The 25,132-nt window shown below is 29.6% G+C and overlaps 2 protein-coding genes across 2 annotated transcripts; both read right to left on the bottom strand.

Moving 5' to 3' along the window:
- Positions 1-3,760: 3,760 nt before the first annotated feature.
- LOC105204372 (chitooligosaccharidolytic beta-N-acetylglucosaminidase) lies at positions 3,761-20,003 on the bottom strand. The gene is made up of 6 exons (XM_011173432.3): positions 19,831-20,003; positions 15,685-16,096; positions 12,782-13,225; positions 10,118-10,629; positions 8,845-8,975; positions 3,761-4,098 (listed from the first exon to the last, which is right to left on the bottom strand). The coding sequence occupies exons 1-6, from the start codon at positions 19,986-19,988 to the stop codon at positions 3,866-3,868; spliced, it is 1,890 nt and encodes a 629-aa protein (XP_011171734.2). The 5' UTR covers positions 19,989-20,003; the 3' UTR covers positions 3,761-3,865.
- A 1,517-nt stretch (positions 20,004-21,520) lies between these two features.
- On the bottom strand, positions 21,521-24,759 carry LOC105204373 (mediator of RNA polymerase II transcription subunit 10). Its single transcript, XM_011173433.3, has 3 exons — positions 24,514-24,759; positions 22,158-22,241; positions 21,521-22,070 (listed from the first exon to the last, which is right to left on the bottom strand). Exons 1-3 carry the CDS (start codon positions 24,633-24,635, stop codon positions 21,881-21,883), a joined length of 396 nt encoding a protein of 131 aa, XP_011171735.1. The 5' UTR covers positions 24,636-24,759; the 3' UTR covers positions 21,521-21,880.
- Between the last annotated feature and the right edge of the window lie 373 nt (positions 24,760-25,132).

Below are 25,132 nucleotides of genomic sequence, written 5' to 3'. Positions count from 1 at the left end.
GCGTCCGCCGTGTCTGCTACTCGGTCCAACGGATTTGCCGCGCCCGTAACCAAATGCGGCTGAAGATTTGTATTTGTTTTTAATTTTTTCATTTTTATTTTATTTTACATTAAGAAAACGGTTTTTTAGCATTCTAAAATAAATATCTTTTTTGTAAAGGTTTGCGACCCTGTCCCTGTCTAAACTTGTGTCATAGACGTTCGACGGATTTCTTGTACCAAGAACGATGTCCAATGTCCAAAAATACACGTCTGATGGACATCCATGTGCAATCTGGGCTCGACGCTTGTCGTTTGTTGCGTCCAGTCTAAACTAAGCTTTAAAATCTGATTGAGAGCATATTTCACACGAAATGCTTTGTAATGAAAGTAAAATCTCCTTGTGCGATTTTTAAAAAATTGTTAAAAAAGCGAAAGCAACACTATGCGAGCAAACTTAGAAAAATTTCTGAATAAAATAGTCGGTTTAAAGTGTCCAAATGCAAACATACCTTGTACGTTGTATAATCGTGAGCTAAAAGGTTGCAACACATTTTCTTCGATTGTTTTTGGAATGTAGACTTGCTCATTGAACGATGTCATTGGTTCTTACCTGTGGATCTAACCAATTAAGCATCGAATTATCTAACCATCGAAGAAAATGTGTTGCAACCTTTTAGCTCACGACTGTACAACATACGTTTTTAAAATGTTCGTATTAAATCCATGGACGTTTGGACCAAACTGAAACCAAAACTGGACGTCCATTGGATGTCGTGTGCTGTCTGGAAATGCTTTAATTTTTCTTCATGTTTTAATTTTAGTTTATAACTTAAATATTTCATGTTTTAAAATAATGGGATAAATCTTACATTGAAGAAATGTTCGTAGTATTAATAAATGACATTCTTTGATTTGAATTTTATTGATACAATGAATTTAAAAAATATTTGATAACAAAATTTATTGTATTAACAAATTTTGTTTTTAGAATACCTTTAATACCTTTAATAATGAACTCGATCATTGAGCTAATAAACAAACTTTATTAACTAACAAAATAATGCTTTAATACGTTCAATGTAATCATTTCTATAGAATTATTATAGTACACATCAGATTAATTTATTGATTCTATGAACATGTTTATTAATAGGATGAAACTTTTCCCTTGATTCATTTAAATATTACATTAAATTATGATTGTAAGCTGACATTATTTGTCATCATTTTAATATCAAAATGTTATTAAAGACATTGTTTTGTTGAAATGACGATAAATAACGCCAACTTACTACCTGGGATACATTCAAGTATATTAAATTAATTAAACAGTGATTGGTTATATTAATAAATCCAATTAAGGTTAATAAAAAAATTTTATTGTAATAATCATAATATTAGTTAAATGTTTATTATATTAATAAATTTTAAGTCAATGATCGTCATTTGTTGATACTAAGAACATTTTTTCAGTATAAATTATATATGTACATGTAAATAAAATATAATTTCAAATTTCTTAAATGTATACATTATTAGTTATTTCAGTTACGGTTAATTAAAATGACATTCATATCCGTAAATAAAAAGTATATGAAATTTCAATACTTATAATTTTTAAGTTGTTATAAACTGAAATCTTATTAACATGTACGTTAATAGTTCTTTTCCGGTTACAGAGAATTTAAATTTCATTCACCAGTGTACATAAAAAAATAATAAAATTTAAGAATATATTTTAAGAGTATGGAATGAAATATACTTTTTTCTAATATGTTGACAAAAAGAAAAACAATGATTTTTACTTTTCCATCTCTTAAGAAAGAATAAGAGATGGGAAAATTAAAAAAATAAAATACATTGCCTATTAGCATTTGGGAAAATTTTAATTTTTGTAAAAATAGTTAACTGTTCTAAACGTTTAATAATTCAAAACGATTACGTGGCCTAAGATACATACTCAAAATTATTTTAAAGAAATGACAAAATGATGTATATTAAACCGTCACTCATCAAAGAACCATGTATTGTAATAAATTTATCTAATCATATTTATATGTGTGAACTACCTTTTGGTTGTCATCAGGATGATTAATCTCAAATGTATTGTAAATTGATTTATAATAACTTAATTTATAAACTTTTAATGTGTAATTTTTGATATTTTTTTATTTCTTATTCATAAATAATTTTAAATTTATAATAGTTTCAATAAGAATATAAAAAATTATTAAGCTAGTATTAGAAGCTAACGTTAATTATTTTAAAGAAAATATTATTTACTTTTAAGAAAAAATGAACTTTCTTTTTTATATTAACCTCTCATGTGAATAAAAATTAGGAAAAGATTTAACAGATGAGCGTTTCTTGAACGGAGGGAAATGTTCAGTAAACGGCATTGGGAAAAACGTTTACTAAACGTTTGAACGTTGGGCAACAAACTCTCTATACAAAGTCTTTTCAGTGTTTATTAGCGTATTCTAAAAAGCGTTGCTTGAGCGTTGCCAAACTTTTATCAAACCTTATATACAGCGTTTAATAAAAGTTCAAAAGCGTTCTAATCCAACAGCGTTTTGTGAGCGTTCTTACAAAGTTTGAAACCGTATAAACTCTTAAAAAAACCCTCAACAAACAGTTGTGAACGCTTTATAAAGATTATTATTTTCGCCAGGGTAAGAATCGAGAAACTCCTCTTTGCACTGAGAATAGAGATCCTCCTTTAAATGTGTTGACTTTCTTTGTTTCGGCGGAATATTTTTGAAATAAACTTTTGTGATTTGCTTGGAATTTATCCCAGTTAGCCTTTAATGCTTCCATGCGACTTTGCATACTGCCGCGATTGATTTTGGCGGAGCCGAATATTCTCAAATTCTCGACCGCCTGCGCCCGCCCGCGAGATTACACCGAATAGTTGCCTTTCGCGCTCGATAACATTATCAAAATTTTCCATCTCGAGATAGTCAATTATATATGAGTTGAGGCTAGCACCAAAGTCACTGTACGCTCGATCACAGTTTAGCGCGTAGAATGCACTCGCTGAAAGGAATAACAAGAGCTCAAGTTCGAATGCCTTGTTATTGCACGAATAAAAGAGAGTCCGCGAATGTGTGGCCGTTAGGAATAACATACAACGAGAAATCACCGCAATTAATGTCAAAAAATCCGGTAGAATTAGACTGCGAATTATGCGCGAGCTTTTTCTTGCATCCGGCTCGAAGGACTATTATGTTTATGTACGTAGAATGAAAACCACGCGAGATAAACTGTGCTATCAAAAGTCGTTTTAGTGAATAATACAAAATAATATAACGAAAAAATTCCGAAAACAAGAATAACTTAAATTTAATGACCTCAAATTATGAATCCGAAGTAATACATTATTAACTAACGTGTATCTTTGTCCAAACACAGACATATTGTTATATAAATAAAAATACGATGGTAAGGCTTACTAACTATAGCATTATCGTCATCTTTTAGAGGGCGAGACACATAAGTTTTATAAGAAATTAATAACTATTAATTTTTGCGACATAATTTATAAATATTCTTCTAGCTTTTAATTAAATATTTACAATTTTATAAAATAAATGAAAAACTATGTGATTTCGTTAAAATATGAAATGTTTTCCTCCAACAAGAAATTAATTTTTATGCAGTATAATTTATATAGCACAATGGTGCAATCAACTGAAGTAATATGAAACTGTTAATCTTTTTGAAATCAATGAAGTTTCTACAAAAATGAAGAAAGATGTGAAAGAAAACAAAACAACAACAAAATTGAAACATGGCTTTATTCTAATATCAGATATATAGAAATAATGAGATATTGTGCGTAAAAGCAAAATAATATAATTTTAATATAATCATAGATTTATGATTTACGCGTAGCACGAGCCTTGATTCTGCAAACACCACTCAGGTTCCAAAGTGTCCGCGAGGATTTTTCGTTCAACGAGCCTCTCGCGATGCCTTAACATTCTCTGTTCAGCGTGATACCACTGAGAATCCGGGTCACTCCACAATCTCTCAGCCATCGCTGCCGATCTTGGCCATAATCTCGAATCGGTATTTGCACTATCCGCCTGTTCGGTCCAAAGCGTTGCTTCTCCGCCTAAAAAAAAAATTACAGAATAAGTTATCAATTAAATTGTAATTATTTAATATATTAGAGAAAAAGAGAATATTATGGCTGTTGTGAACATAATGGCTACCCCCATTATTTCCGTTGTTAGGTGACAAATTCAAATAATTGTTTACGGAATTATATGAAGGTCAGTCAAATGAAAACGAGACAGACTGTATAACGAGCATGGCGCGGACGTTGGTAAGCTTTTTCTGTGTTTATGGACGTGACCACTGTTGGGAATTACGGGAGAACGGCGCGAATGTTCACCGCTGTGTCATTTGATTGTTAGACGTGCTCGAAGTGAGGTCAGCGCGTCGTGTGTGCGTCCGACATCACTATGGAACACGGGAAAGAAGAACAGCGAAGTGTAGTGCGGTTTTTGACTGCGGAAGGGGTGCCAGGAAGTGCAATTCATGCCAAATGTCTGCTGTGTATGGCGAACACAGTATGTCACGTGCGCGTGTGTTTGCGTGGAATAAATGAATTCGAAAAAATCCTACACTTCGAGTTCTGCAGAGTTAAACAATAACATAGGATTATGTTAATACTGGTGTGTTTTTGGAGCGCGCTACGCACACGCTACACAACTTTTGATATTACATAATTTCATTTTCACATCTGTCAATGTAACAGCTGTCAAAATTCAATCAACGCGAAGACAGCTACTCTCGCAACACAAAATAAGCCAAACGAAAGAACCAATCAGTATCGCAGAAAACCGTCAACAACAAAGTTTACACAGCCTTTTTGTGAGAGCATGATTTTTCAAACAAAATTTTTGTATCGAAATATTTTTTCGATAAATCAATTATTATTCTAAACGGCAATGTTCAAAAACATTAGAGATATAATTTTATATTTGTTGTTTAAAGTTAAACAGAGATAAAACAATATTTCTTATGATATATCTATCTCTAAATCTTATAATACATCTATCTCTAAAGTCTTTAAACGCACAGAAACTTTAAATTAGGAAAATTCTAAATGATGGAAAATTTAAAAAATATAATTTTGTAACAAAATATTGTGTTTTTTTAAACTAATCCAATTTGAAAAAAGATATTTTTGGGCCAGTCATTACCACCTTTTTTTTCCACCAATTATGCAATGTGTCACATTTTTATAAATTATGTCCTAAGTAATAAATATGTCATTACTTTAAGTCTAGAATTTGTTAAACAATACTTTGATAAATATAATTGTTCCAATTTCAATATAAAATATTGATTATAAACAAAATTATCCAATAAAATGAAAATGGATGCCATATTACCCTTTTCTCCTTTAATATTATAAATTACAAAAATCCGAACCGGACCAAAATCGAAACCAAAATCGTTAATCGAATTGCAACCGTTATTTTAGTCGAACCAAAATCAAAACCGAGATCGAAATATTTTGCAGGTTAATGGACCAGGAGACCTATTCTCGAAAAATATTGCATACGAAAATACTAGGGAACTTTATAATATTTGTAACGTATACTACTCTGCCTGCACCGGACGAAACAGAGACGTGCTGTTTTGGTCACAAAGTTGCAGAAAATATGATACGTCGTTTGACGCACATCGTTGCGACGTAACTAAATAATTTAAATATTTCAATTAATTAACTGTTTGTTGAATTTTCTTTTGTATTATGACTTATATTTTAAAGATAAATAATATTTCACTTTTTAAAAATGATGTTTTTGATTTAATGTAATTAAATTTAACACGTAATTGTGAAGACGTAGAGTAATGTACAGTTGAGAAATAACTATCGCGATATCCGGTTATCTGGTAAAAATCACTATCCAATGCATCTCTCATAATTATTTCCTTAACCATGCTATTATAGTCACAAATACTTTTTTCTCTGAGTAGTATACAAAACCGTCACTAGATGGCTGTTATGACGTTCTATTTCTCGTAAGAAAGGAAACACGTAAATAGTATAAAATGTTTTAATTTACTATATGATTAAAACTATCCTTTTTAAACTTCCAATATTTGAAACCATATAAACATAATAGATGTAACTATACATAAAAGATAGAATATTATAATACAGAATTACTATAATTTATAGTTCGCACCGAAAACCACTATAAATTACAGCTGAATTATGGTAACTGCAATCATTCTCTTTTCTCAGTGTAAAACTATTATACATTTTATCTAGCAAGTATTTTATGTACATAATGCAGTAAAAACCAATCTTAATTTTTCAAAATTGGTCGATAATTTTCAGGTCACAATTAGTGCATAAGTCACAAAATACACGTCATTACAACGTCGCTGTCACCAGAAATGGGGATGTTAGTTACGTCTCAGCGACGTCTCAATTACGTTTCGAACACCAGTTGAGACGTCGCTGAGACGTAACATGCGACGAGTTAGCACGTCACAGCGACGTGCTTGTTACGTTTGGTGCAAGCAGGGTATAGTATTTTCGTATATTTTCGTATGCGATATTTTTCGAGAATAGGCCCCCAGAACTGTAACTGTACCGAAAACATTTTTCTGGTTTTTTCTGTCTGATTTTAAGTTCAAGTTTTTTTAAACGTTGTAAAATTTTAATTATGAAAAAAGTATGACTTAACCAGAATTGTACAAATTAATAATGGCGGTGTTAGCCACGCAAGTGCGTATTGAACAGCTATTCTTTGGGTTAAAATTTGTGTTATCTCTACTAAAAATGAATAATATCAATGAAGCCCTGGAGGAGCGACTACTGGTCAAAACTAATTGAATTTTTATCAACAAAGATAACACGTTTATAATCTTAAATTCATATTTTTAACGCTCCGTATATACGCATTTGATTTTAAAGAGTAATTTTTCCTCCAATTTTTGACCATAAAATAAATACTAAAGGTTGATATCTTTATAATGGTAAAACTTCATTTTTAAAACCTTAAAAATTATATTTCAATTTTTCCGACTCTTTTATAGCACCAAAAAAGTTTAAAAATTTTAATTAAACTTTTAAGACCGTAATGATATTAATCTAAGTTCTAAATAAATAGCGATATTACAAGAATTACTTTTTTTATTTATTTGCTTTTATGATAATTTGTGTAAGATTAACACTATTTTACCAAAAATTATTAAAAAAACGTTTATTGGCGACGCTGTAAATTGATAAAATGAAACAGCAGCAAAAAAGGAAAGAAATGACCTTGAAGACCCCGAGCCTCCCATTCTAATGATTTATAAATTTTTTGTACAATTTTGTATGAGTTTTGTATAATATTTAACTTATACTTGCATTATTATTTTTATACTTTATAAATTTTATAATATATAGATAATTATATACCGGAACTGTAAACGAAAAAAACCGTAACCCAATCCTTACAGTTATAAGTTCACCGTTCTTGGTAAAAAAAAAATTCAGAACCGAAACTTAAACCAAAAATTGAATGATAGACTCCGACCATAACCGTGCGTGGGGCGAAGAATCGTGCGTGCCTCCTGCAGAAAATACTGATGCTGCTCTATCTCACTTCACTGTGGATCAGGAAACCGTGACAAGCCGCGAAGACGACTGCCAGCCTCAACAAGGACTCTTGGTGTGATAACGCGCTGTGGTGAGACGAAGCACCCTTTTGTAAAGCCACCGATTTTGCTGATTATATGGGTCGCGCGCGGTAAGTGTATGCCGATGTCGCCTTTCAAGCGACCGATCTTTGTGCGATTCGCGAATATTAGTGAGTGCACGTGTCGAGTGCCGCGTATTTGTTTTCGTCGGCGCCGCCCCATCCGATCTCGTCGCGTATATTATTTACGTTTCTTCCGTTAGAGTACCCGCCGACGCCACAGCTAAGTCCCGCGTTACATTCTTGTGCATTACGTCTTATCTTGTCTCTTTGTCCTTGTCTAACGCGTGTGTATATTTTCGATCGCGTATCTTTTTTAAAATCATAGCATATCTTACGCGTAGAATGTGTGTACAAGTATTAGAGCGTGCCGCGTACGAGCGGCGTATATAGTCCGCATATCATTAGAGTTTCGAATCCTGAATCGCAGCCGTTCTGAGTAAGCTCGTATCCAGCAAACATCAAATATCCAACAACCGCGTGGCATGTTTTCCGGCCGTGCTCGTGTATGAAAAACGCAACAGTGTCTCGAAATACTGTCCCATGTAACCTGCTCGTAAATATACTCGTTATTTTCTTTGTTAAGTAATGCGTTCTCTTTAAGCTCCTCGCTCTCTTCTATCTTGTAACCCGCCCTGAACCAGCCTCTCTGCTAATTTCAGAAGCCAATAATTAAACTATAATTTTTTAATCTACTTTGGTTTTTCGTATTAAATTATAGTTTCCAGCCTATGTTTTTGTTACTACTTTAATTGTGGAGAAGGATTTTGAGATCTAAAGCCAATTAAGAGATCGGAGTGTCCAAAAATAATAGTGTATAGAGATCGGTCCAGCATCGCCTTAAGAGTGGCACACTCTCTCGTGCCTGGCGCCCAATTCCGGTAATTAATTTTGCGTGTTTGACGTGAACAATTTTGTCTGCTAATTTCTTTTTATGTAATTAGCGTTACGGGTATGTAACAAAGTTGCACCACGCTCGTGAGTGCGGTTGCAAATTACATATAAAAAATTTTATACCGGGAATTATTATTTAAACTAGCAATTTGGAAAAGAAGATCGTACTAATAAGGATTCCTATCTCTTTAGGAGACCTTTTATGCACAGTTCACATAAAAAATATACTAATAAAATTTTAACAGAAAATTTACCTAAAATAAGATGCTTCTTATTCCCGTATCCTTGCTTCTTGATCATGTCTAATGGAGAATTATCGTAGATCTTTTGCCAACCCTTATACGGCGAGCACCAATTGTTACCCTCACCTACCCAAGCTCCGAATCTACAAAGGAAAAAATAATTAATATTTTATATAAATTTAACAAAATTTAATATGTGTTTATACGGAAAAAAATTTTCTTTTAGAATTCGTCCCCATGATAATTGTAAGCAAGAATTTTATTACAATTTTAACCCTCAGGTAACACACTAGGAGTATGCTCAGGTTGTTTTACAAAAATGCTTGACATTCATAAATCGTTCGTTCCCTCTCTTCTGAATATTTTGAATATATTCAACTTTTCAATTTTTGCACCTATTTAGTTTTTTTCTTAATCTTCTGACGTATTGATTAAAAAAAAATTGTTTAAATTCTATGCATTAGGTACTGAAATATACGCAATTGAAAATGGTCGGGTGACGTACACTCATGTGTGGCAAAATATCGAATTCAACATATATGTGTCAGCTAAAAGTTAATAAAATTGAATCAAAATTTACAAAAAATTTTACTACATTTTATTAAAATTATATTAAATTTTAAAATCACATAAAAAATTTTTTTTGAGTATTAAAAATCCTAACAACGTACTTAATTTTAATTGCTATAAAACTTTTATAGAGCGTTATATCATAATTATAATATAACAAAGTATGTGAAAATAATCCTTTTTACAACTTTAACTGTAAAAGACCCTGCCGTAATTTTTATGAAAATGCGATTCCGGTTAAATTGGCTGAAATTTTGATATGACGTAGGTTTTGACTCACTGACCAAAAGACTCAATGGTCATCAGTTCAAATAATCAATAGTTTGAAATTACAAAAATGTGAATAAAAAGATTCTCAAGAGGATGAAACACATCTCAAGTACCTACTATCATATCATCCGATATCATATCGCCTGACGATGCTAATCAATTTTAGATATTTGAGCCACCATAACTCCAAAACTATTGATTATTTAGCCTGGTGATCTAACAGACTTTTAATCAAAATAAGTCAAAACCACAGTATATCAAAATTTCAGCCAATTTAACCGCATTTCTATTAATAAGAAAAAATTCTTTCTGTGTACAATATATTTAATAACCAAAGATTATTAATATTAATTTTTTTCTATAGATATAGTTAAATACTCAATATGCATTACGGTTTGTAGTTAAAATAGATAAATACGCAGCAATATAATTCATATTTTCTCACCCACAGTCAAGATACAAAGCATCGTAATTCGAGAAAATCATCTTGAAGTCATTTCGCAACAATCTGCCAATAGTTTCATCATTGCCAAGTGTCCAAATCTGAATGATATATTTTGCAGGATCCAAATGTTTAATGTTCTCCTCGCTCGTCAGTCCACTGGTCCATAGGACAACAGGAATATCTTTGTTATTATTAGCAATTTTCAGCTTCTCCAAAGCTTTCTCTTGGAAATAGTCCCACAATAGATAAAAGCTGCTTTCGCTAAGATCCCATCCTTTCTTCAGCATCCAATCAGTGATGATTTTTTGTGATCTCCAGCAGTTGACGTTTACTTCGTCACCGCCCATATGGAAGATATCTGGCTGTTGAAAATCTTCTATCATGTCTTTATAAATTCCCTCAAGGACTTCGTACACCCTGTCGCTAGTAGGATTCAATTGGCCGCATGGCGGTTCTACGCAATAGTCCTTCCAAGGTTCAGCTTTGAAACAAACTGTCGCATTGGCACCAACCTATTCATTAACATATAGGTAATAGTGTAAATTAAAGCAACCATAGTGAAAAATTTTTACCGAAAAATTTATCAAAATCTTATTGAAAATTTAAAGAACAATTTTCACAGAAAATTTTAGTTCAATTTCATAGAATTTCAAATATATTTAATAATTTGACTAAAGACTATTTTTAGCAAAGATGTCAGAAAAATTTCAGTAAATTTTCAAAGATAGGGTCACTGCACCAGTCAATGAACAAATAAAAAATTGAACTAGTCAATGAATATATAAATAAAGTTTTAATATAATTACATTTTTAAATAAAAAATAATATTTTAATAAAATGTTTATAAAAATTAGATCATAAAAAATACAATTAATTTATTATTTCAAAGTCTTATTATATTAATACTTTCCTAAACATAGTCATTTACTGGTGACTGTTTAGCGGTTGGTGCAATGACCCTATTTTAGCAAATTTTCAGAGAAAGATTTTAGTAAATCGAGAGAGAAGTCTAATAATGCGAGTCAAACGCTGCTGTTAGTGCGTATAAAAAATTCGTGTTTATTAGTCTTTTATTTAAAAACTTTTGAACGTTTTGATCCGAGTTTGGGTCATTCTCAGCAATAATTTACAGTAATCACAGCCTTCCCCGCGTGTTCTGATGTGCTGTTTTCAGCCGTCACTAATGGGTAATCCGAGTGATTTTCATGTGAAGCGAGACAAGGGTTTACAAAAGCACGCAAGATTACTTAATAATGTGGATTAGAAAACTTGTCACTAATTTATAATATACAATTATTTCAGATTTTCTTCGAATTAGAGCGTTATAACAGTATTACTTGTTAATATCGTGGTTAAAGCTGTAATGTCACATGTCTTATTTTGTGACACTTATTTGTGTATAAAATCTACGAAAGATCATTAATTTATGTTTCTTTATAAATAAAAGTGCTTTTCATGATCCCCTTGCTATTCTACAAACGCATCCTTTTTTCCCTTTTTAATAAATTGTAAATTTTATATACCCGATAAACTTAAATATGCTTAATAGAATTTTCAACAAAGCGATTCAACCCAGGAGGAAGTTGATGTTATTTTGTTATCATTTTGACGTCAAAATGTCGTCAGAGACTTTATATTGACATTAAACATGACGACAAATAACGTCAGCTGCTACCATGAAAAAACCTTAAACAACATTTGTAGACATTATACCTTTTAACTTTAATAAATGATTGTTAATGTAAATACAGATGTTAACTGCCAAACAAATTGTTTTAAGATATGCGAATAATTAAAAAGAATTAATACAGTTAATTAGAAAGATGCAATGAAACAGTTGGACAAATCTGTTAAATTCTCATTTTTGCACTTATATTGCATATGTATATTTTTATTATTCTTATATTATACACATATTAAGAGAAACATCTTTTATGGACTCATCAAATAAATTGAATAACGTTCCTTTTTGATTAACTGAATAAACTCTGCTAAAACAATTTTAATAAAATTTTGATGAAATTTTGATAAGCTTGAGATTTTATTCAGTTTAATGAAATTTTAATAAATATATCATACAATAGAATTTTAATTATATTTTGCTAAATTTTTTTCTACATTTAATAAAAAACAGAAATTTTAATTAAAATTTAATACAAATGTAATTAAATTTCAACAAAAAGTGATTAATAGGAAAAAAGTTGGTATTATGGACCGTTGGTATTATGATCACACATATTATTTCCATTATTAAGTGAATTTCATTAATTATCATACTTGTGGAATCATTTATCTAGTAGCCTATCGTTATAATTTTTGTTATTTTTGTTATTTAACATCAACGTCAGTTTTTCAACATTTATTCGATGTCAAATCAAGTTATATGTTTCTTTATGTTTCTGATTGAGATATTAATATACTCTCTTTTTATAGTAACAAACATGAGTCTTTTGAAATAATTTTCAATACAAAAAAAATCATACATCAGGTCATGTTTATTCCCTTAAAGAAAAAAGCTATAAGAATGCGAGAAATTACTGGTATATTATTAAAAAACTGTAATTTTTTAATAATATACCAACAATTTTTTTATATTCTTGTAGTATTTTTCCTTAAGGTTATTTGTCATAAATACTTGATGATAACGTAGAAATTATTACTCACCCATTGCCAACCTTCGCCAACGTGCGCAGGTGCATCAAACTCTGGTAGCACTCTGACACCGCGAACCAAGGCATAATCAATGATTTCCTTGATCATTTCAGAAGTATAGATCTTAGTTGGCGTGTAGCTACCGTATTTGACGAAATCGGGCCATGTCTTACTGACGTAGGGGAAGCTCTGGGAATCGGTGATATGCCAGTGGAACGTATTCAATTTGGACATAGCCATACCATCGATTGTCCGCAAAATCGTCTCTTTGTCAACATAGTTTCTGCTAGTGTCCAAAAGGATTCCACGATAGGGATACTTTGGTCCATCTACGATATATATTTCGTTGGGTATTTGAATTTGATTGCGCAAATCGTCAAAGACGATTAATTGACTGAGAGTTTCCAATGCATATCGAGCTCCGAAATATGTTTTTGCCGTGATATAGGCTTCCAGCTGAAAATTATTTTAATACATTTAATAAACTGTGAATATAAGTATTATATTAGAAAAAAATTACTACGCTTACATGTCACCATTAATCGAATTTAATAACATCGGTAGTAGTTATAAAATGACCAATTACAAGTATTTCTTTGAAAAATGGAATGACTGTAATTGGCCAGTCTCATAACTACAAATCCCAATCAGTAGACAACGTTTCTTTAAACGTTTTTTAAATATTTATTCTTTATTATAACGTTTTTTTTAAATATTTAAAAAACATTTAAAAAATTTTGTTTCCTGATTGGAATGTTACTAAACCCGATCAATGTAACGTGTAAACTGTAAACGTATAGTAAATATTTCATTTATCTTTTTATGGATGTTAATTTTTTTCAATATTACTTAGATTTTTGTATTATTTGCGGTTTATCTTATATCACCAAAAAGAGTACAAGAGGGAGATAGAAACAATCTAAAATGCAAAATTGATTACACTTTAGTGTAATAAAAAAAGATATTTAAATATTTATACAATTGTAAGCTGTGGCTAAGTTTTTGTTTTTTTCCGATAGCTATCGCAGTAACTTTACAGCTAAATTAGCTACGGCAGCATTTTAACTTTGTTATTAGTTATTACAGCGATACAGTTAAAACAGCTATTGCTGATCGAATTTAAAATTTTTTTTATTAACTATCACAGTGCTTTTGCAATTAAAGATCCAACAAAGTAACTAGCATTTATTGCCAAATAACTGTATAATTAAGACCCCAGATAGCAATGTATTCCTAACACAAAAAAAGACTCTACAAATTTTTGGTTGTAATCACGTTGCTATAATGGAGACGCTAATCCTTTCGTATGTATAAAACAACTTGAAGAGAATAGGAAGGAAACTGTTTCCCAAGCAACTGAAGGACAAGCGTATGAAAGTTATTAAATATAAAATTTCCAATAACTTCCGTGGCCCAAATTTTTATGTAAGACCATTAGGGTCACATTAGGACCATAATGATCTCATATAGTCACAGTTTCCATATAGGTTCCATGTAAATTCCATGTTGGTCCCCTATGTAGGTCCTATATGGCACCTGGGTCATTTTTCTATGGGAATTTGCGGCAGGATTATTATAAAGTCGCATACGTGATTTGCGTTGCCGAAAATATCGTAAGCAAAATCGGAAGCCGCTTAATAAAGATGATAATTCAGCAACGCGTTTTTATCAAATTGATAACAACATGCGGAAAACTTGCTATCTGGAACTAGCAGGATGTAATACCAACCACATTTTCACTGTCACGAATGTAGCTAGACTGTGTTATTTGAAATTGCAGTTCAGGTATGGTAGAATAGGTGTAGAATATGAAAAGATTTGAAAAAAATAGAGAAAGAAAATATATGCTTCTCGACACATTGGTGTGATATTATGATAAATATAAAATAGAAATGAAATTGAAGACAGAAAGAGAATGTAAAAAAAATACAGAAAAGGTATGTATGTGAGAAAAACAAAGGAGGAATGAAAGCATGGGAATTTGTAAGAAGAAAAAAAGAAAACGTGAGTAAAAATATATGAAAAAGAGATAAGAACAAATTAAAAAAAAGGATTTTAAAAGATGGAGAGGAAGAAATTGTTTGAGAAAAAAAGGAATTAATTTGGAAAGAAAGAAAAAGAGAAAATAAGAGATTAAGAAATAAAGTATAAAAGAAAAAAAAAGAAAAAAAGATTAAACAGTAGGTATGTCAAATGATATGAAAGTATTAAAAGAAAACAATATACATGTATATAAAAAAAAGAAGAAGGAATAAAATATAAAAAAATGTACATATATGTCTCATCAATGTCCCTTCCCTCATACAACTTTTATCTGGAACATTTTTTTCTAAAATGCTTTCTTTTTAATATAATCCATTGTTTCCAGGATATCTTGTATGGTACAAAATCTGAATGTAATATTTTCATATCACGTAAAGTTTTAACATTTTTATCTTAATAACACATGACCACCGGATTAAGATCATGTGATATATTATTAATAAAGCACGATATAATTTAACAATGAAACATGATACTTAAAAGTACATATTTATACATATATGTACTTTTCCTAAATATTGTATATGAATCACAAAACAAATTCGTTTTTATATTTATATTACTAACGGCGATTATAAAATGTGGACGTAAGTTTTACAAAATAATGAAATTATAATAAATTGAAGCTTAGACAGCAAATAACACAATATTTATATATCTTATTATCTTTAATAAATTTTGAGATAAAAGAAATTCTTATTTTTTTAATATTGACTCATGTATAAAATTTCTATGTATCTAAAAAGATATTGAAATACTACGAATAAATTTCAGTTAGGGTTTATAAACCCTAGCCAGTTTAACGAAAATCTATGTAAATTTATTCAGGTCTTACTTCTTGTGTTTTTTTAGCTTTCTTTGTTATAACTTACCTGTCCATCGACCGCAGTTATTTGGAGAGTGTAGCTCTCGTCTGTTTCCAAGGTCAACTTGGCATTACTGAGATTGAATCCTTCCTTAAAGCGTATCACTAACCCGGTTCCGCCAGTTTTTAAAGATACGGGACCACCGAGCTTGTTAGCATTTTTTTTTATACGATTGATATTTCTTTGAAGAAGATTTCCTACCAGCGTCTGAGTGGAAATTTCGGCGAGCTCAATATTGTCAGGATTAAGCTGCACTACGGTCCTACCGATGGACATATGTCCTGTCGGTTTTGGCCATAGAGTACCACCTTGGCCGCAGGACAATTGGCATACACTAAGAGCAGTCGGATTGGTGTCCTGTTCCGTGATTAATACCTTCTTGCACAAGCCGCCATCGCACTTATAGTGCCAAGGAGAACTTTTAAAAAAAGAGATTGAACATTTTTATATGTCTTGAGAAAATCTTGATTTAATCCTAGCCATATCTTAATTTTAAGTATATGTAAAATTAATTATCAAATTTAAAAAATATATAATTAAAGTAGAATTCAATAAAGCTTTTATACATAAAGAATAGAAGGGGATGGTGGAATATCATTTTGTTTTCTTATAATAACTTAATAGATATAAATGTGACAATTCTTATCCCAGTAAACAAGAATGGACTCAAAATATTAAAAAAAAAAAAATGAATAGAAATGGATTCAAAAAATCAAGAACTTGGATTCGGCCATGACCAAATGAATCTATTTTTATCAAATTAAAAATTAAGAATTCCTTGAATCTGTTTTAATCCCTGAAGAGAGATTGAAATTATGGGATTTTTATTTTTTTCCATCCAAAAAAGTTATATGAGTCATATAATCCATTTTAATCCATAAAACGGAATTGAAATAAAATGATTTTTATTTTTTTAATCTGAAAGGAGTTTTTGTAGGTCATCCAATCCATTTTAATTCATGACATAGGATTGAAATGACTTAATTGCTGTCTTTTAATCCAAAATGTACTCAAATGAATTAAAATGGATTACAAATTTTCAATCCATTTTCATTTACTGAGATGGACACAAATTTATTAGCCATAGAGTTCTACCAGTCGTTCCATAAATAGAATTTCGTCGGACGCACATAATTTACTCAAGAAGATAAAAGTATATGCAATGTTTACGAGATAAGAGAGAGGTCATGGCATACTGTCAACTAATGTCATAAAATTCTTTTATTATAAAAAATAATAAATTAATAATCTTTCGTAGATATTACACATTAATAAGCATATATTTTTATTTAAAAAAAATTTTTTTTAATAATTTTTTAAAATTATCTTTTAAAATAATTTGTTTGCTGCACTAGTAAATATTATACGTACCATAAAAAGTTTTAAAATTGCTAATTAAACCCGCGCTGACTCTCACTAGCCTGTTTTAGCTGTTTATTGTGTGTTAAATCTTGAGAGTTTTTTAATAGTTTGTTCTTATTTTAATATTCATTGTATTATACTGATTTGTCTTCAACACTCTTTCGCGTAATACGCGATTAGCGATGCGCATGAGACAAACCCGTTCCAGCGCGGAAAAATCGAGCGCATGAACAAGTATGTATAGCGTGTATATAAAAGGAGTTCATTATTATTTTTCAAAAATGGTACATCGGAAAGACACTTTATTATATATGGTTAGATTTGTATAAAAATATGCTTTAATTCTGTCATTAAAATTTTAAAAAACAAATGTGAAGTAGTAGGAAAAGTATAAAAAAATAATAAAAATTTTTTTTTAATTACTGTTGTAAAATACTTTCGAGCCATTCAACTTTCATTCCAAACATTTTTTTCTATCTCTTGTAGTTTCGACGATAATTGCTTGGAAAGAATAAAACCGATTTTTTTCAAAAGGGTGTTTTACCCCCTACACCTGAAAGCGGGCACAAACAAAAAATATTTTTGTGTTACGGATGAATTCCTCTGTGTACAAAATTTCAGAATTTTTCAAATTTTCAGGTTGATGAACGTTCCTTGTTATGTAGTTACATTATTTGTATAACTATTCTTTGGTGGACAAATTAATTGATAGTATACAAAATAGATTCAACGCTGTAATGAAAGCTCGTGATGGTTTGAATAATTCTAATAATATTAAATATTTTTATATTACAATAGTCTTTTTATTGATTTAAATTTTCGTATATACATACTTTTTCTCGCTTCTGTATATATTATTTTCAATTTTATTAGATTAAAATTTCTCATTATTTTTTAATAATTAATTATTATTATCTACCTTTGCATAATTACAATTTTTTGATGAGTATAAGAATATTTTTATAAATATAATAACTAATATTATTTTTATAAAAGAGACAAGAAAGCAATTATATAAAATATATAAACTCATTAAATTTTTCTATTGGTATGATTAATTAGCTAATATTGATTAATCGTTAACATGAAAAATATTGGATAATTTAATATATGTATACAATTACTGTTTATAAACTAGAAAAAGTGCATTAATTATACTTTCAATATTTACATCAAATAAGTAAATATTTAATACGTAGATATTACTTGTTTAAAATGAATATTATTGATTTGATAACAAGTTATTTAAACACTATTAATAACATTTAAATCAAATAATCTTTTCTCTCTCAGTATAGAATCAATAGAATTAGTATTAGAACATGTATACACAGAGACTATAGCACGTAATTATAGGATATGTTCAAATTATAGGATATAATTTGTTACTTTAATTCTTTAGTCCAATATCATTGGTATTCCTCAATTCATAACCGAGAAACAAAAATCGTATATAGTGATGTGTAAGCATTTAAATCCCGTTGTGAGAGATTTTAATGTAGGTCTTTGAACCGCTAAATGTATGAGAGATTCTAATGTAGGTCTTTAAACCGCTAAGTACAAATCGCTAAAACGTTAAGATCAATCACACATACGTTCTCATTCGGTATTCGTAAAACCGGTATCTGCAAAAAAGTTGTAATATAACATAGTGCAAACATGATTTTGCATATAATTAACTCGTGAAGAACAACTAATGTAAATATAATAATATGCAAGTTTTTTTCTTTATTTTTAAAGACGACATAAATTAACTGTGCGATTGTTAAATTATGATAGAATCCTGAAGTTAAAACCTAGGATTCAATCTAGAATCATACTTCAAAAAATAAATATCGTGTTTTTATATATACAAATACAAAAAAGAAGCATTTTGTCGTATCTGCAATTCTAATAAGGAAAAAGTATTTCCATGAAGGAACGGAAAGTTAGTTTACATTATAAATTTATAATGTGTACATGATTTAACAGAAGACAAAGTAATTCTTATCGATAGGAAAAAAACAGCAGATTATATCTCATTACACTTCACCGTTAGGACGATACCGTCGTGAAAAGACTTTTAAATAGACGTTCACGATACTGCTGTATTGAAACCCGACAAATGTGATAACAGTAACAATTGAATGATTTTACAAATATCTTTGAACTTTGGGGGGAAGACGTCGGTACGATCGATGCGGTCTATTTCTCAATGAATCTACTCACTTGTTGCTTTCACCGTGTACCAGGTATAAATTACCTTTCTATTTAAAACTAACATTCACGCGGCCGGATAGCGATTCAGCGATCTTTTACTTGACTGCTTGAAAAGCAAACGATGTATGCGCTGATTTTCCAGCATATGAAGGAATAAATATCGAAACGACTAAAGAATACACAATAGGATAAGAGCACTTTTGGTACCAAAGATAGAAAAAAACCGACCAGTAATTTTGGTGAAGGATCGAGCAAAACACTTAATACGTAAGTACTTGTGCGAACTAAATTAGTACTTTAAGTACTTTACATAATAGTTTTAATTTAAATATATAAATATTTTAATAAAGAAAATTTAGTTAAAAACTGTTTTTTCCTAGTGTACCCAAATTTAAATTTACCGAAATTATATCGGTTTTGATCCAGCATCGTTTCTAGCTAGGACCAAAACGTGAAAGTGATCTTTACATATTTCTTCGCAAAAATAATAAAAAGATAATCGATGTAAGCTACATTTTCCCTGATTTCACAATATCAAACAGTGAATTCGATAAAATTAAAATAGGATAAATCTTTTGATGTAGTACTCACGTGTATTCCTCAGCTCGATTGGCGCTATATTGGAGCGCGAGAACAACGATCAGTAGCGCGAACATGCCGCTTAAATAAATCACCAGGGCTACTGGCTGTCGAACGCTCGATTGTCGTCCGCAGAATGATTTTATCCTTCTCCCAAAGGTTGCATTCATACTGTTTGCGAAGTAGAGGGGAAAAAGTCGAGTGGGGTGAAACGAAGTCTTTAATATGCAAAAAATAGCATGTGTGTGGAACGCAAATTATTTCATTGTATTACAGTGGGTTTTATTATATAAAAAAATTATATATATATATATATATAAACATAAAAATTACGATTTAATAAGTTAACATAATATTTTTCGAAAATAATTTTTCATGAAATTAATTTAACATGAGTTAATCTTAACATAACTTTTAACGTAAATTAATTTTTTTTAATTAACTTTTTTCAAATTTTTCCACCAGAATTGCGATTTGTTTATGTTTATTTTGGAAACGTTTGGAGCATTTTGTCAACATTTTATTAAAATTTTATGAAAAATTCATTAGTTTTAGTAAAACTTCATTCATTTGTTGTTATATACGAAATATCTGCGAATTTTTAGTACAATTTCATTAAAAGTTTATTACAATTTCAATGAAGTTTCCTGATTTATAGTATATGTATATTAATAATTTTTGTTTAAATTTTTTTCATTAATTTTTCTTGAATCGTTATTGAAACGTCGTCTGTTTCATTATACACAGAAAATAATCTTTTCAACCAAACGTAATTACAATTTCATCAAATTTAATGAACTATTAAGTTTATCGAAATTTCATAAAAATTTTATTAAAACGTTTTATATAAAATTTTATTCAAATATATCCATCTTAAAAATATTGCATCTAGCAAAACTTGATTTCATAATCTGAAACACAACATTGATTTTTCTCCAACTTATATAATAATCCCCTCAAGCACAATGTTTCGTATTTTTACGCATCAACATTATTATCTATGCATCTAAAATCAAATCCCTCTTCTTTTATCTTATTAAATTATTGCATACTATTCACTTGTAATATAATACATGTAACACGTGATATATTGATTATTAAAAATAAATGTCAAATATTCACTCAGCTGTTCGTCATTGACAAAATATTTGTGAGAGACAAATGTATTACCACGATAATTCTTGTACATCTTGAAATTACGCGAATGCAATGTATATAGCTGCAGTTGTTTAACATTCTTAATACATTTTTAGTCTTATTACAATCGTCACTAAGATTAGTTAAAACACTGTCTGTTTTGTGACTAACCATGAAAGTCGCGCACTCGATATCGGTAGATAAAAATTATCGTATCTTGATATACAACGAAGATTTTCCTGATTATGCCCCTCCACTTTCTTTCAAAATTTAGTAATTAGTTTCTAAGTGGTTCTAATATTTCCTAATTTTATTTTTACATATTAATATTGATTGATCTATTTATAACATTTTTGCAAAGTAATTGTAGCAGTCTTTTAAATTCATCATTAACATGTTGATTGTAAAATAATTTCATGTGCACAATGTAAACGTAATATGCAAGTGTTTTAATACAAACAATAGCAGGACGTTATTCAAAAAAATTTACACAAGTGTTGATTTAATTAAAGCAGGTTAGGTGAAAAATACAAAATATAAAATTTTAATACTTTTGTAAATTTAATTTTTAGAAAATTGCATAATTGACACTTATAATACTGTATATACAAGGAAATAATAGTGTTATACACAGGTAGTATATTCTTTAATCGTAGAATGCTATCGTAATTAATATTTATTTATTATATAAATTTAATGATATTTAAAATATTTATAATCTAGACCTGTAAACAAATCTAATTGGATAAAAATAAATAAAAAAAACATAATCAAATTCAATTTACGGATTGTACATCAAATTTATGTACGATAACGTTCTAAGTTTAAAAATTTTTAAGTTATCAAAACAATAAATTATGCATGCGGTATCGTTCGTAAAGACACATTTGTTTGTCAAAATTTGGTCCTTAAAACTAGAACATCCTTATTCATCTCCACGAATCGCTCTGTATTTGGCAAGTTCGTTTGGAAAAACTCGATTCAGCTCCACCAACATGTTTGCTTTGAATTTCCTGTAAGCATCAATTTTTCCTTTCACTTGTTCATTCTTGGTCAAAGCTTTCTCTATGCAGTCTTTGGTATATAATTGTGGATTTCTTCCTTGGTCGATGTAACTGAAATAAGTATTTTTGTGATAATAATTTTGTTAGTAGATGATAATCAACACATATTAATTACAACATTGATGTTTAAAGACTTACTCAAACACTTCCAATGGCACATGGACATCTTGTACCTGAGATTTCAACTTGTCAATTTCTTGCAAGCCATTGACTAAGCCTTGACTATAAAGAAAAAGTCTGTCAATTTCCTAGATATATTTTTAATATTATAATTTTATAACTCGGGCGATATTAATTATTATTATTATTAAGTACCCAAGCATAAGTTATAAAGTTTATTAATTTTTTTTTTTTTTTTGATAAATTAAAATACTCACACAAATAAGTTTTAACAGCACTGTTTATTCAAAATAATTTCTATTTTTTTCAACAACTTTCTGCTGACATTTTAACAGTAAAGAAAAGTATTTTAAATAGATTGTTGCAACTTATTTTTACAAGTGTATTAATTTATCAAAAAAGTCTGAACTTATGCATAGATCTAATACAATCTATGATAATTATTCCAATTTATGATTATTGTTGTCTTAAGCACATAATGGCAGTTGATATTTTGTAGTTTCTTAAATATATAATAAATACTCTTTTTATCATTATTTAAGTAAAAATTTCCATATACACACGATAAAAGTAACAAGCTCGAAAACTGATTATTTAAACATAATGAAAGAAATAAAATTTATAAGGTATTGAACCTATTAATGCCAATCAATGTCCTGAATACTGCCTCCTCCTCCTCCCAATTCTCGATTAATGCTGTAAGCAATATTGCCTTTCTATTTACTGCTATGTATTATACTTATGTTTATATGGTCATAAATTAATATTAAAACATTTTGAATACATAGGAGAGAATGGGGCAAATCAGACCTATTTGCAGTTTTTGCTCTCTATAGGGCACAAACAAAATTGTAAAATTGAAGGTATCATTGGAAAGATAATTTAATTTCCTTTATTTGTTCTTCAGACTACTTTAACGTATTTTTCACTTGTGTTAAACTATAATGAAAAATGCAAAAACGTTTTTTCTAGTCCAATTTGGAACCAATAGTTCCCAATCGGACCACTCCTTGGTCTAAATCAGACCACTACTTGGTCCCCAAATCAGACACTTCTATTTTTACCGACTTTTAGATAGAATTCTTAAAATAGAAAAAAGATAACGATAACAACTTTACAATTAATGCATTATTTCTCAACTGTATTTATTACTGCCAATCAATATCCTAAATACAATCCCCAATTATTGTTGCATTTTGCTAATATTATCTTCCTATTTACCACTCTTGTGCCCAATACTGCCACACATTTACTTATATTTATATAATAGGCTTAGTTTAACATTAAACATTTTTAATACACAACATTCTTAACACATGTTCCCAACATTCTCTACAATTGAAAAAAGCAGCAGTAATTGGGACAGTGGCTACATAAATATGAGATCTTGGTAAAGTGAGTTATAATTTATATTAATTAAAGAAAACTATAAAAAAACTATATTGTGCTTCCAAAGAACATTGCATTTTCCACAATAAAATCATGGAATAGGTAATTAAAAGTCTCTATTAAGAAGGTATATATAATTAGATGTGGCTAAGCTCTGCAAATGCTTTGTGGAGAAATAGAAAGAAATAAAGAAGTCATGTTTATTCCATTCTAAAGATTATATTTTTCTTTGTACAAATATATATCTTTTTGATATTAAAATTTTATTTAAAAAATAATATAAAATGGCGATGCAATTCAAATTATTTTTAAAATACATAACCACTGTATCTTGAAGATGGCTCACATGTAACTGATTAACTTGTAATTTTACACACTTTTAAATAACATTAAAAACTAGTGCTTGACAAAGGATTTTTTTAATGTTTAGTTTTTATCGCCAAAGAAATGTATAGTGAAAAATCGCTATGTTGACTTTGACTAACTCATTTTGTCCTTAATGTTTCGAAATGGTTATGACAAACACAACCATGTCTCAACTTTATAAAACTTGTGTTATATGATATGCTTTCTGATATGATATGTGTGAGCGACAATAGTTTTTAAAACACAGGTATTAAAACATAGTTTAGAAAAACGTAAATAGCAACGTCAATTCGTATTACCTTTTTAAATAAAAGTTACATGTGAAAAAGAAACAAGTCTACAATAAAATAAACACGACTTGTCTATTCTTTTCCTTCTTTCCATGAAAACTTAATGCATCTAAGTGCATATGCTCTCTTGATCTCTTTAATTATTATCAAATTTTAGAAAATGTGCTTCTAAGTACACATAACAAATCATTATTGCTCAATTGTACACAAGTAACTACTGTAAAGTACAAAGTGCATCAACGAATCACACGCTACTACAAGGTTAATTTATAAATGCAACGTCTTTAAGTTTGAATATGCAAACATATCCATATTGCACAAATACTCACATCTTCTGATTCAATACATTTTGCCCTTGGGGTTGAAAGTCGCTCACTATAATGCGTATTTGTCGCACGTTCTCGATAAAGAGTTCTAATTGAGCTTCCAAATTCTCTAAGGCGGACGCCATTTTTGTTTACAATCACTTTTCAGCTTTCGGCATTCTCGTTCTCAACCGTAGACAAGGAACATACAGATGCGCGATCGCTTACTGAGAACCTAAATAGCAATAATAGAAATTAAAGACGATTCATATCTTTACATCCAGCTAATCACAGAGAAATAAATAGCAATTCAAAGAGCATGCGTAGATAATTACAAAATTATCAATTTCCTACTTACCGACATCAAAAAACCGATTTAATAAATAAGAAATGTGACTAAACGACGATTTTCCTTCTCAAAATATATTCTATACATAAAAATATATAAATTTACAAAATTACAAGAAAATAGAAGTTGAAGGCGTTATATTGCATATTTATCTTATTTTGTACCCAGCTATCCGTAGATCTGTTTTTTTTTAACTGAACTGACTGCATATAAGAAGTTCATCTTTTTTGTGAAGGGAATAAACTATAAACTAGTGCAACCAGTTCAACTAAAAAAAAAAAAACCAGGTTTTGT

The sequence above is a fragment of the Solenopsis invicta genome, chromosome 8 (genome assembly GCF_016802725.1).
Source record: "Solenopsis invicta isolate M01_SB chromosome 8, UNIL_Sinv_3.0, whole genome shotgun sequence".
Classification (NCBI taxonomy): Eukaryota; Metazoa; Arthropoda; class Insecta; order Hymenoptera; family Formicidae; genus Solenopsis; species Solenopsis invicta.
The sequence above is the reverse complement of the archived record's forward strand: the minus strand, read 5'-3'. Positions and strand labels throughout refer to the sequence as shown.

Bases quoted from the DNA above. Each gene is read 5' to 3' on its own strand.
- LOC105204372 (XM_011173432.3), bottom strand. From the start codon at position 19,988: ATGAATGCAACCTTTGGGAGAAGGATAAAATCATTCTGCGGACGACAA. The intron at 16,097-19,830 runs GTGAGTACTACA...TTTTTTTAAAAG, and splicing joins AATCGAGCTGAGGAATACAC to TTCTCCTTGGCACTATAAGT. The intron at 4,099-8,844 runs GTAAATTTTCTG...TTTTTTTTTTAG, and splicing joins TAAGAAGCATCTTATTTTAG to GCGGAGAAGCAACGCTTTGG.
- LOC105204373 (XM_011173433.3), bottom strand. From the start codon at position 24,635: ATGGCGTCCGCCTTAGAGAATTTGGAAGCTCAATTAGAACTCTTTATC. The intron at 22,242-24,513 runs GTGAGTATTTGT...TTTTCTTTATAG, and splicing joins AATGTATTGAATCAGAAGAT to TCAAGGCTTAGTCAATGGCT. The intron at 22,071-22,157 runs GTAAGTCTTTAA...TACTTATTTCAG, and splicing joins GTGCCATTGGAAGTGTTTGA to TTACATCGACCAAGGAAGAA.